Genomic DNA, 12,674 nt, shown 5'->3' with positions numbered 1-12,674 from the left:
AGTATCCATGGGAATTGCTAGGAATTTGCTAGAGTAACTCTGTGTCGGCCAGGTAACAGTAACATACCTCCCCTCCTCCAACCCCACGCACACGGTGGGTGTGCTTCCGGTCCCGGGTGGGCCACAGTGCTCGGCTCCCTTCCCGTCCTCCAGGGGCTCGCCCGGGGGCACGTAGGCCATGCAAAGGATGCGCGACTCCACATTGAAACACTCCGTCACCTTCGGGCTCGAGTTCTCCATGGCGACCACGGCGATCTGGCCCATCTGATTGGTGCAGCTGGCTACCTGCTCACAAACAAATAACAAAACGATAAACACGAAACCCAGACGCCAGCCTACGCTGAATGGCCTGGAGGTTTCCTATGACCTTCACCACTCACAGGTGCCTTTGACGCTGGTCTTTAAACAGCTCAGTCTGCTTCCTGCCCTGATGCCTCGTCCACGCGGCAGGTAGACAAACCAGGGTTAGAAAACGCCGTCACCTTCAGGGTACGTGTTTTACGGCTTTTTAGGTTCAACTACGCTGTCGTCTGAACGCTTCTAAATCACTCTGGATAAGCACAGCTACTGAATAAACAAACACAGGTCTCCTGATGACGGCCTCCGACAGCCAGCCTGGTGTCTTAACCGACCCCTGACCTCCCGAGATTCGCTGGATTCGCTGTTCACTGCCCGCCAATCACACCAAGGCCCGCCTTCACCAGAAGAGGAAGCGAGTGTAATCCATAAAAGCGGCACATGAAGAGGCGGGGTCATACGTGTAATCATGTCTGAGTCTGAGCCCCAGTCAGTACCTGCACACAGCCGTGAGCCACCACACCTCAGCCGCACGCTCTTACCCGCACACAGCCGTGAGCCACCACACCTCAGCCGCACGCTCTTACCCGCACACAGCCGTGAGCCACCACACCTCAGCCGCACGCTCTTACCCGCACACAGCCGTGAGCCACCACACCTCAGCCACACGCTCTTACCCACACAGCCGTGAGCCACCACACCTCAGCCGCACGCTCTTACCCACACACAGCCGTGAGCCACCACACCTCAGCCGCACGCTCTTACCCGCACACAGCCGTGAGCCACCACACCTCAGCCACACGCTCTTACCCGCACACAGCCGTGAGCCACCACACCTCAGCCACACGCTCTTACCCGCACACAGCCGTGAACCACCACACCTCAGCCGCACGCTCTTACCCACACACAGCCGTGACCCACTGCTGGCATGTCTGCTGTGCTTTCACTGTTAACATGGGGCTCTGGATTATGGACCGCACACTCCACCTGAAAAAAAAACCACACACACACGCACAGACACACACAGACACACACAGACACACACGCACACCTTCAACTGGTTTCACTAGTGATCAGACTGATATCTTTCTCTATGAGTGAAAACATATCTATCCTAAGAGCTCACGTGAGACGTTTGTGTTCAATAGTTACTATGTTTGAGCCCGTGTGAGACGTGTGTGTGCTCTACAGTTACTGTGCACCGTACACATTTCAGCTCACGTGAGACGTGTGCGTTCTACAGTTACTGTGCACCGTACACGTTTGAGACTCTCACCTTAAACTCCTGCAGTCTGGACATGACCACGGGCAAACGCTTCAACAGCAGAGGATGTTTCTGTTTCTGGATCAGATTACTGTCGTCTTCAGCACAGAACCAGCCCTGCTCGTTATCCTCATCTGTCACACGCACGCACACACACACACACACACACACACACACACACACACACACACACATACGCGCACGCGCACATGCACACGCACACACACACAGGCAGTGGTTCAAGAAAACTGCAACAACATCCTCATGAAGAGTCATTTCCAAAACACACCATGTGCCGGTCATACTGTGAGACCAAACACAGGTCTCCCTGCAAAGACCTGTGTGTGAAACCTCACAGACATGAGACCAGTACCCGGGAATCTTGTCCTGAGTCCTGAATCCTGAGGTTTCTGTCATGCTAAGCTCGCTTTCTAGAACAGAAAACCCCAATTGTTCCCTACCAGTCCCTGGAGTTAATTGAGCGCTACCGTCACAGAGTCCGGATGGAGAGGATTGGGGGCAGAGGCCACAGTGGGAAACGTACCCAGAGCCAGACGGGCCATCTGCAGATGGCTGATCCACGCCTGCTTGATGGACGGGCCGAAAGTGTTGAAGACCGCGCTGAAGAAGGTGGGTCTGCCCGACCTATGGAGAAAGACGGAGGACAAACGTGGGCAGGTGCAGCATGGTTTGGGTGGAGTGCTGGGAACGGGGCTGGTGGAAATGCACAGCCGCCCCCATCAGAACGAGGGAAAAGCTGAGAATTGTGGGACGCTGAATTATTGAAGCAGAGAGATACCAACCTACGACCCAAATTCCTTTCATGCCCTGATTTTTAACACACATACTCACACATACACGCACACACAGACACGCAGGGCATGACCAGGGACTCTGGAAACAGCTCAGAGAGTCTGAGGACTGGACCGTTTTGCTCTTCCTGTTTACCAGAGACAGGAAATGATGTAATCATTGTAAATCACCTCAGAGGCCTGGCCAAGGCTGATGACATCACTGCAGACCAGTTTACAGCCTTGGGTGTATTTAAAAGTCTGGCACACTCTGGAGTTTCACCAGACACGTGACGTGGGGGGAGTTTGAGAGTCTCATAGGGGGCTCTTTCACTAAAGTGTAGGAGCAGGCGTTTACCGGCGGAGAGATGGAAGCCAGACAAAGGAATGCAGAGTGTATTCCCAGCTGTAATGAGAGAAATATGCAGAGATGTGTGTGTGTGTGTGTGTGTGTGTGTGTGTGTATGTGTGTGTGTGTATAACTGTGGGCGTCTGTGTGTGTGTGTGTGTGTGTGTGTGATTAAACGACGCATAGGGTCAATTTACAAGCCTGGGTCTGCACTATAATCAATTATTGATAGTGATTCAGCACAGGTGACACCAAGCTTAACCTCTGCATGATGCCGGCATGACCCACACAGTCTCTGGAAGTCCTTTTACATGTGAAGTCTGTGAATCATCTAAGCACAGATCCACCAGGCCCTGAGTTTCAGCCTGAAATCAGTACCAAATGCAGAGATTTCTACAACTTACACAACAACACGGGTCTTTTTCCGAGATCACCTTAGATTCTGCTTTTCTGATTCCTGGAGTGTGACAGTAACTCTATTCTGTAACAATGCTCTCTGCGACTCTACTCTCTGCGACTCTACTCTCTGCGACTCTACTCTCTGCGACTCAGTCCTGTGATTCATCCAATGTCTGCCCTGGAATCTGTGAGTAAATAAAAGACAAAGTGTTTGTGTAAGTGTGCAGGTAAGTGCCTTGTAAGTGCTTGTACGAGTGTGTGTGTGTGTGTGTGTGTGTGTGTGTGTGCGCGCGCGTGCAATCATAAGGTTATTTTAGGGTCAAACCTACTTGTCCTGTTTCCCTGGTAACTGCAGCTGGATACGACAGCGGTCTGCAGCCCTGATCTCGTCTTCTTTCTTGAGGATGAGACACTGAAGGCCTGAGACCCAGTCCTGAGCTACTGTCCCGTTCACATTCTACACACACACACACACACACACACACACACACAGTGACAGAGCAGGGTTTTGCATGTGTTTATGATTATACAGTATAAACATATATTTGGATTTTAAATGTTTATTGTAAATGTTATTTAGTTTTGTGTTTGTTAGTTTTGTGTTTGTTATTTTAGTGTTACCGTTATTTTACTGTTAGCATTATTTATTTTAGTGTTAGCATTATTTTACTGTTAGCATTATTTTAGTGTGTGTTATTTATTTTAGTGTCATTTATTTTAGCATTAGCGTTATTTTAGTGTTACCTTTATTTATTTTAGTGTTAGTGTTATTTGTTTTTGTGTTAGTTATTTTAGTGTTTATTTTAGTGTTACCATTATTTATTTTAGTGTTAGCATTATTTTAGTGTTAGCATTATTTTAGTGTTAGCATTATTTATTTTAGTGTTTATTTTAGTGTTTGCATTATTTATTTTAGTGTTTGTTAGTGTTACCGTTATTTTACTGTTAGCGTTGTTTATTTTAGTGTTACCGTTATTTTAGTGTTAGTGTTATTTTAGTGTTATTTATTTTAGTGTTAGTGTTATTTTAGTGTTAGTGTTATTTATTTTAGTGTGTCACATTAGCTGAACCCCGAGCACACTACAACACCCAACATGCTGTTCGTCACCCGGCTAATGACTAAACCAATCATACACATTCCTTCAGATCCTCATGACCAGAATATTGATATCATCTGTTTCTCTACATTCCACTGTATGTAAACCCTGCCTAGAACTTCCCAGTATTGTGAAGTATTGCCACTAGTATTTGCTCTTCTGTCTTCTGATTTTTGCCTGCCCCTTTTAGGAATAGTTTGCCTGGTTTATGATTGCTCTCTGGTTTTTGACTCAGACTGTTTACCTTAATGATTTGGTTTACCTCTGTCTTTGCTTTCCTGGCGTGTTCACGCACCATGAACTTGGAATACAATCAACCCATCGGCCTACATCCACAAGCATCTAACCTTGCTAGCCTGGTCACATAGTGCTATCTTACTGTTATTTATTTTACTGTTATTTATTTTAGTGTTAGTGTTATTTTACTGTTATTTATTTTAGTGTTAGTGTTATTTTACTGTTGCTTATTTTAGTGTTAGTGCTAGTGTTATTTTACTGTTGTTTATTTTAGTGTTAGTGTTATTTTACTGTTATTTTAGTGTTAGTGTTATTTTAGTGTTAATTTTAGTGTGCCATTTTACTGTTATTTATTTTTAGTGTTATTTTAGTGTCATTTTAGTGTTATTTAATTGAGTGTCATTTTAGTGTTAGTGTTATTTTACTGTTATTTTAGTGTTAGTGTTTTTTTAGTGTGCCATTTTACTGTTATTTATTTTAGTGTTATTTTACTGTTATTTATTTTAGTGTTATTTTACTGTTATTTATTTTAGTGTCATTTTAGTGTTAGTGTTATTTTACTGTTATTTATTTTAGTGTGCTATTTTACTGTTATTTATTTTAGTGTTATTTTACTGTTATTTATTTTAGTGTTGTTTTACTGTTATTTATTTTAGTGTTGTTTTAGTGTTATTTATTTTAGTGTTGTTTTAGTGTTATTTATTTTAGTGTTGTTTTAGTGTTAGTGTTATTTTAGTGTTAGTGTTATTTATTTTAGTGTTAGTGTTATTTTATTTTTATTTATTTTAGTGTTATTTTAGTGTTAGTGTTTTTTTTTTCATTTTCTTGTTATAGTTATATAAAAGATTGGCAAGAGTTGTAAGATACAATCCATGAGAATAAAGCCATTTGAAACTGAATTAGAAATGCAGAGAAAAGAAAGAGAATGGGAGTGAGTGAGGGAGCGAGAGAACGAGAGAGGGATAGAGTGAAAGTGAGAGAGAGCGAGAGAGAGAGTGAGAGAGGTATTTGTGGTGAACACATCTGACCTGATAGTTCCCCTTGAGGCTGCCGATCATAGCGGAGATCTGGTTCACGAGTCCGAGGTCGTGGACCAGGTTCTGTAGGTCCTGGTACAGCTGGCCAGGGCCCATATACAACTTATCTGCCCGAGAGAAACAGGGGCACAGGGTGCTCTGAGAATAAGGAGCGCCGGCATACGAAATAAAAGCCATAAGGAGGATTAAAGGTTTGGTCTGTGACTCAGGCCCAACAGTATGGGGAGTGGATTAAAGTCACCATCTGTGATTTCGGAACAGCAAAGCATGGCCTGCTTTAGGAGGGATGGTCAGATTTGATTTTATAGAACAAGATTTAGGATGAATTGAAAGGAGCACCAATGATGTCAGTGTTAAAGGGACTGTCTGTTAATATAAACATGGATTCCTCTCTGCTTGTGCTGTCTGGCGAGATTTGCAGTGAGATTTACAGGCGAGAGTTTATTCTTTGTAAAGCTGCTTTGGGACAATATCTGTTGTAAAAAGTCCTTTACAAATCAATCTGATTTATTCTTTCATTCATTCATCATCTAAAACACTTAATCCAATTCAGGGTGCAATGTGACCACTCATACACACACACCCACACACCGTGCACAAAAGACCCAACATGCATGCATGCCTGCCTTTGTAATGTGGGGAGAAACCAGAGTAGCTGAAGGAAACCCAGGCAGGCTCAGGTAGAACACGGCAACCCAGCAGCCAGGCCGGGACTCCAACCCCGTACTCGAATCCGAGACCCTGGAGCTGGGAGGCAGAAGTCCTACACTGCCAGTCTCTAGGGAGAGTCTGGAGTCCTCAACAGCCTAAAACCGCTGACTAAACTTGACTGACACACAAACTGACCAAATCACTGCTATGTTAGCAAGACGTGTAGCGGAGGCACTCTTGAAAATCGAATCCCCACATAAACATTCCCTCGGGAAAGCGGACGTATATGGCGGCTCTGTAATACAGACAAAATGGCGGGAAAGGCCGTGACAGTTCTGTAGCAGTTCTCTTCACTCAGAGTATGTGCTAAATGACCCAGGATTGGTCAGTGCCAATTTCGTCATGTGCCCTGTGCCTTAGTCTGTGAGGTGTGCGACTGTGATGGACAGGAGTGGACACACAGAGAGGCTTTTCCCGTAGCTGGCAAACAAGCAACGATGTCTCTTAGCAAAACTCTTCAGTTAATCTGAATGATGAGATGCATCCAACCTTTCACAGTCCCGTGGACATATCTTGGACACATCTTGCTCTGAAAGGCTTATTTTACTATGTGCAACTGTTCGCTAAGGCTGAACTGAGCTGGAACAACAACTTTGATTCATATCGGACCAGTGTAATGACACATGGAGGTGCGTGTAGGCAGTAGTGCAGACAGCCAATCAGAATGCAGCTGGCAGAATCCTGGCAGTGTGGTAAGATACCACGCTCTCCATCTACGTGTGGGTGGAGCATCTGTGGGCCAGATGACTCAGACAGCAGTGTTAACCACCGTGCACAAAATGATACCACTGGACTTTTAACAGGTCCAAGATATAGATTGGTGGTGCTGGGCGATATTTAAATTAATCACAATATTTCCTCCTGATAAAAATTGTGATAAATGATAATAATTGTGATAAATTGTGATAAACGGCCCATACCACCACCACCGCCACACACACACACACACACACACACACACACACGTGAGCACCAGTAAGGACTTATATCAGTAGTTGCATGTTATGCTTTTCAATCTGGTTCTTTTCAAATATCACTTTACAATTTACATTTTCTAATGATTATTTCATATCACGTTTATACTGCATGTGTTGGTAAGAACCTGCCAGTATCCCTGCTCTCTTCTACTCCACAGTGAGGCCAATCATAATACCAAAATAAAACCTCAACTGCTGCCGTTACCAAGTGAAATCATGCCAAATAATGTTTGCATGTTTAAAGAAATTAAACTGGGGTGCAGAAGCGATGTCATCTATGAATGAATGGAAGGTGAAAGTGGATGATGTCACTTTTTTATGCGCTTGCTTCCTCTAGAATGCCAGCAAGACTGGTATTTTGAACATTTTTTGGTTAAATGTCAGTGTTGTGAATAGTGTAAACTGCATTAGAAAACATTTTCTGTCAGATTCGAGCGCGTTCAAAACTGGCACATTATCATCACAAGCGGCATGCCATGTCGTGGTTACAGAGTTATGGCACTCTTATTTATCGCATACACCAGGCAGTCCAGCAAAAGTGAGTTTTATAAAGAGTTTTTCGTCACATGGGCCCAAACTCCTCCATACTACTTCAGCCAGTTCTAGGTCCCACCAGCACATTACGGCGGTGAGTGATTTTGGGAGTATAGTACAACTGTGTTTAATTAGCAGTGATTACTACGTTCTAAACATTGATGATCTTTTGTTATATGTATTCAAAGACAAAGACTGCTTCCAACAGAGAGACTACGAGCGAGCGAGAGAGAGAGAGAGGTTTTTGATTTATGTGTCTGAATATTAGTGCTAACAATTATATTGAACTTAAATTGCCCAACTTTAGCTGCTCAGGTTCCTCATTTCTCTGCCAGAGAAAAATACAGGAATTTTGAAACTGAATTTGAAACTGTTGAGGTAGAACTGGCTTTTCTCGGAGAGACCAGATTTGAATTGTTCTATGGGAACACTGGACAGTCTCTCTCTCTCTCTCTCTCTCTCTCTCACACACACACACACACACACACACACACACACACACACACACACACACCTTTTCTACCACATAAGTGCTTAATAATGTCATTGTAAAATGTTTCACTTGTACTGTATAAACACATCAAAAAGGTGCAAACTAGCCAGCAATATCACACCCTTCTCCACAATCTGGCCTCAGCTCAAGCTGAGAGTGTGTGTGTGCGCGTGAAGTGTGCCCTCCACACACTAGTTGGAGGAATAGGGCTCTTGTTAAACGCCTCGTCGTCTTCGCTGGAGAGCGCTGCAGTATTCGCAACCCTCATCGCAGCAGGTGACCAGCTCCATCACCTACACATGCCAGATAACAGTGCGCGTGTGAATCGCCATGACAACGCGATACTGACACAACCCCGCTAGTGAGTGCCTGCTGTAAAGGTGAACATGGACAAAGCCCGTTTAGTTGGATCGCACATGGCTCGGCCAGCACCGTCACAGCGGATGTGTGTGGTGTGCTAAGCAGCGTGGGCGAGTCTGGCCTGGCTCTCCTGCTCCAGGTCTGTGGGTGTGTGGAGGAGTACACCATCGGATTACAGAAAATTAGACCTATATGTGGACATTAAGTGTCGTTTTGGAGAGCTCGAGAAAGAGAAAAAAAAAAACACACACGCACGCGTGTTTGTGATTTTGTCTGCGCACGAGCACATTTGCGCATTGAAGAAGTAAATATACAGTTTAACAGCGCGTTTGTGGTCACCGACTTACTGAAATCACCCAAACAGACGTTAGACAGAAGCACCAGGCAGAGACAAAACCGCAGTGGAAAAACAGCTAAAGTTCCTATTCATCTCTTACACACGCACACACAGGGTCTTTGTAATCTTTACAGGGCGTCTTTATATCTTTACAGGGTGTGTCTAAATCTTTACAGGGTGTGTCTGTAATCTTTTGCTTTGTTTTAATTTGTTGGCTGTAAGCTGCAGGATTCACTATGCTGAAGATCACATCAGATTCACACTGCATTTTCAAGACTGAATATGTATTAATAATCGAATAAAATCACCCTGATTCATTTATTAGACACCGTACAAAACCGTCAATTAGGAGGAACCATAAAAACAACAACCAATAACAACACATCCTGCATTAAGGTGTTGCAGCACAAATTCTGATTGGTCAGCACTACTAGGTCAGCATCCAAGTACAAACGGATACAGAGGCAGAACAGCGCCATCTACTGTTACGCTGTCTGTATAACAGGCGCACACATGGGTTTGAGCCTCAGGGATCGAACCCAGCTTTCACTGGTGAGAACGATGCAGCCACACTAGCTGCTTGTCTAGGCGAAAGTGAAAAGTGAAAGCGCTTCAGAAACGCTCCACCACGGCTCTGCTGACTCCGCTGCTCCCATAATGCTGAGCGTGCCATGGCCTAGCCTGCCCCCCCGCCTCAGCCCGAAGCAGAGGGGCAACACGCCCTCACTCGCCACTCTGGGGTTAGTCCCTGCAGAAGCCACATTTACAAAGGCCTCCGTTCCGTCACCATGGAGACGGCTCCGGCCCGGTTGCGCGGGCATGTTCTGTGTCGGTGCGTGGGCATGAACACGCTGAGCTCATGGCCGCCTGCAGGTTTAAACGCAATAGTTAGAGCTTCAGTTTTAGAGCACGGGGGGAGATTGGTGTTGATTCTAACGGCCACCGGCCTGCACTGGTGTTGATTCTAACGGCCACCGGCCTGCACTGGTGTTGATTCTAAAGGCCACCGGCCTGCACTGGTGTTGATTCTAACGGCCACCGGCCTGCACTGGTGTTGATTCTAAAGGCCACCGACCTGCACTGGTGTTGATTCTAAAGGCCACCGGCCTGCACTGGTGTTGATTCTAAAGGCCACCGGCCTGCACTGGTGTTGATTCTAAAGGCCACCGGCCTGCACTGGTGTTGATTCTAACGGCCACCGGCCTGCACTGGTTTTGATTCTAAAGACCACCGGCCTGCACTGGTGTTGATTCTAACGGCCACCGGCCTGCACTGGTGTTGATTCTAAAGGCCACCGGCCTGCACTGGTGTTGATTCTAACGGCCACCGGCCTGCACTGGTGTTGATTCTAAAGGCCACCGGCCTGCACTGGTGTTGATTCTAACGGCCACCGGCCTGCACTGGTGTTGATTCTAAAGGCCACCGGCCTGCACTGGTGTTGATTCTAAAGGCCACCGGCCTGCACTGGTGTTGATTCTAAAGGCCACCGGCCTGCACTGGTGTTGATTCTAAAGGCCACCGGCCTGCACTGGTGTTGATTCTAAAGGCCACCGGCCTGCACTGGTGTTGATTCTAAAGGCCACCGGCCTGCACTGGTGTTGATTCTAAAGGCCACCGGCCTGCACTGGTGTTGATTCTAAAGGCCACCGGCCTGCACTGGTGTTGATTCTAAAGGCCACCGGCCTGCACTGGTGTTGATTCTAACGGCCACCGGCCTGCACTGGTGTTGATTCTAACGGCCACCGGCCTGCACTGGTGTTGATTCTAAAGGCCACCGGCCTGCACTGGTGTTGATTCTAACGGCCACCGGCCTGCACTGGTGTTGATTCTAAAGGCCACCGGCCTGCACTGGTGTTGATTCTAAAGGCCACCGGCCTGCACTGGTGTTGATTCTAAAGGCCACCGGCCTGCACTGGTGTTGATTCTAAAGGCCACCGGCCTGCACTGGTGTTGATTCTAAAGGCCACCGGCCTGCACTGGTGTTGATTCTAAAGGCCACCGGCCTGCACTGGTGTTGATTCTAAAGGCCACCGGCCTGCACTGGTGTTGATTCTAAAGGCCACCGGCCTGCACTGGTGTTGATTCTAAAGGCCACCGGCCTGCACTGGTGTTGATTCTAACGGCCACCGGCCTGCACTGGTGTTGATTCTAAAGACCACCGGCCTGCAGAGAAGAGTTACACTGAGCTCTGTGTTCAAATATAACCCTTTTCCTTTCTTTCTCTCTCTCTCCCCCCCCCCTTTGGCCACTTTGTGTATGTTCGTTTCAGTGCAGAGCAGCTGTGTGGAGTGACACATCAGCACCTGCACAGACAGCAGGTCTGTCCAAACACACACTTCTCAACAGGAAGCGTAGCGATCTGGGACCGGGGATCAGGTGTCAGCCTGGCGGGATGTCCTCACCACAGGAATGAGAAGGGAGACAGGATTATGCACGTGAACAACAGCAGAGTTTCATGACGGACTATAAATAAACCCACCGTACAAAGAGTGCCAGACTAAATGACAAAGTTAAAAAAAGACACACTTACTCAGGCTGTATTTATAAGGCTTTTATACATGTGGCTATGCATTATGTAACAGCAAATCCCATTAAAGTGGTTCTGGGTTTAGGCTACTGTGTTGCCCTGGTTCCAGTGTGTTTGTGTGCACGTATGTGATATTTAAAGTCAAAAGGCTGTGTCTGTCTTTCTCACTCCCTCCATTCTCTGTGAATTAGTGTGACCTTCTCGAACTGCCACCTACTCCACCTGCTCCTCCACCCAATGTGTCCCAGGACAGCAGATGCTTTCCAACAACCATTTTTGTTTCACACATGAAACCGTCACTGATGCCACGGCCCTGGCGAAAGCACTCAGCGTGCGTGGAAGTCCCTCGGGTGGAGAAGGCAGACTCACGCCGCACATCGCACGCAGCTCTTGGTCGTACATCCGATCACGTTTCACTGAAGCAGATGACTAAATTCCTCTGGGGGTTTGCTAACCAGCTTCCCCCTCCTGCTGTCGACGAGACTCGATTCACCAGACCACAAAAATTCTTTGTGGCCATTTAGAGAAAGTGGGCTGGGATTTGACTCACAAACACCTTGAATGCTTTTTGTGCTTTGAGTGTTGCATAGCTCGAATGCCCCTGGGAACCTGCCATTCCAAGAACTGAAACACCTCCACAGATCCACAGCACCTCCACAGATCTCCACAACACGTCTGATCGTGTGAGCAGAAGTCCACACTGGATAACACCAGGCCTAGGGTCAGCGTTTCCATGGAGCCACTCCAGACAGGGACAGGGTGCGGCATGTTAAACACGTCGACAAAGAGCACACACTCCACCAGAGTAAAGCCCACAGTCCTTCAGAGAAATGGCAGAGGCCAGGGATCAGAGGTCAGCGTTCAGCAGACAGGACTGGCCAACAGGTCAGAGCCTAATGTCCCGAGGTGGAGGCTCATGGGATTTACACCCCTAGCTGGATGTGCCCGATGTTTGCATTACCCAAATGTACGAATTCTTAGACTGCAGAGCAGCACTGACTAATACTGTAGTACTGACTGACTGCTACTGTACTACTGACTGCTACTATACTACTGACTGCTACAGCACTACTTACTGCTACTGTACTACTGACTGCTACAGCAATACTGACTGCTACTGTACTATTGACTGCTACTGCACTATTGACTGCTACAGCAGTACTGACTGCTACTGTACTACAGACTGCTACTGTACTACAGACTGCTACTGTACTACAGACTGCTACTGTACTACAGACTGCTACAGCACTACTGACTGCTACAG

General features: G+C 46.7%; 1 protein-coding gene across 1 annotated transcript in view; it reads right to left on the bottom strand.

The window, feature by feature from the left end:
- The window catches only part of arhgef10 (Rho guanine nucleotide exchange factor (GEF) 10), a 54,209-nt gene that overhangs the window by 15,180 nt on the left and 26,355 nt on the right, over positions 1-12,674 (bottom strand). The window contains 6 exon segments of the mRNA XM_081722191.1: positions 68-285; positions 1,198-1,284; positions 1,574-1,695; positions 2,106-2,206; positions 3,430-3,557; positions 5,463-5,578. Of these exon segments, the coding sequence (XP_081578317.1) occupies positions 68-285; positions 1,198-1,284; positions 1,574-1,695; positions 2,106-2,206; positions 3,430-3,557; positions 5,463-5,578 (772 nt within the window).

Source organism: Electrophorus electricus, chromosome 10 (assembly GCF_041902795.1).
Source record: "Electrophorus electricus isolate QZ-2024a chromosome 10, ASM4190279v1, whole genome shotgun sequence".
NCBI classification, from domain to species: Eukaryota; Metazoa; Chordata; class Actinopteri; order Gymnotiformes; family Gymnotidae; genus Electrophorus; species Electrophorus electricus.
This window is presented reverse-complemented; position numbering and strand designations above follow the sequence as displayed.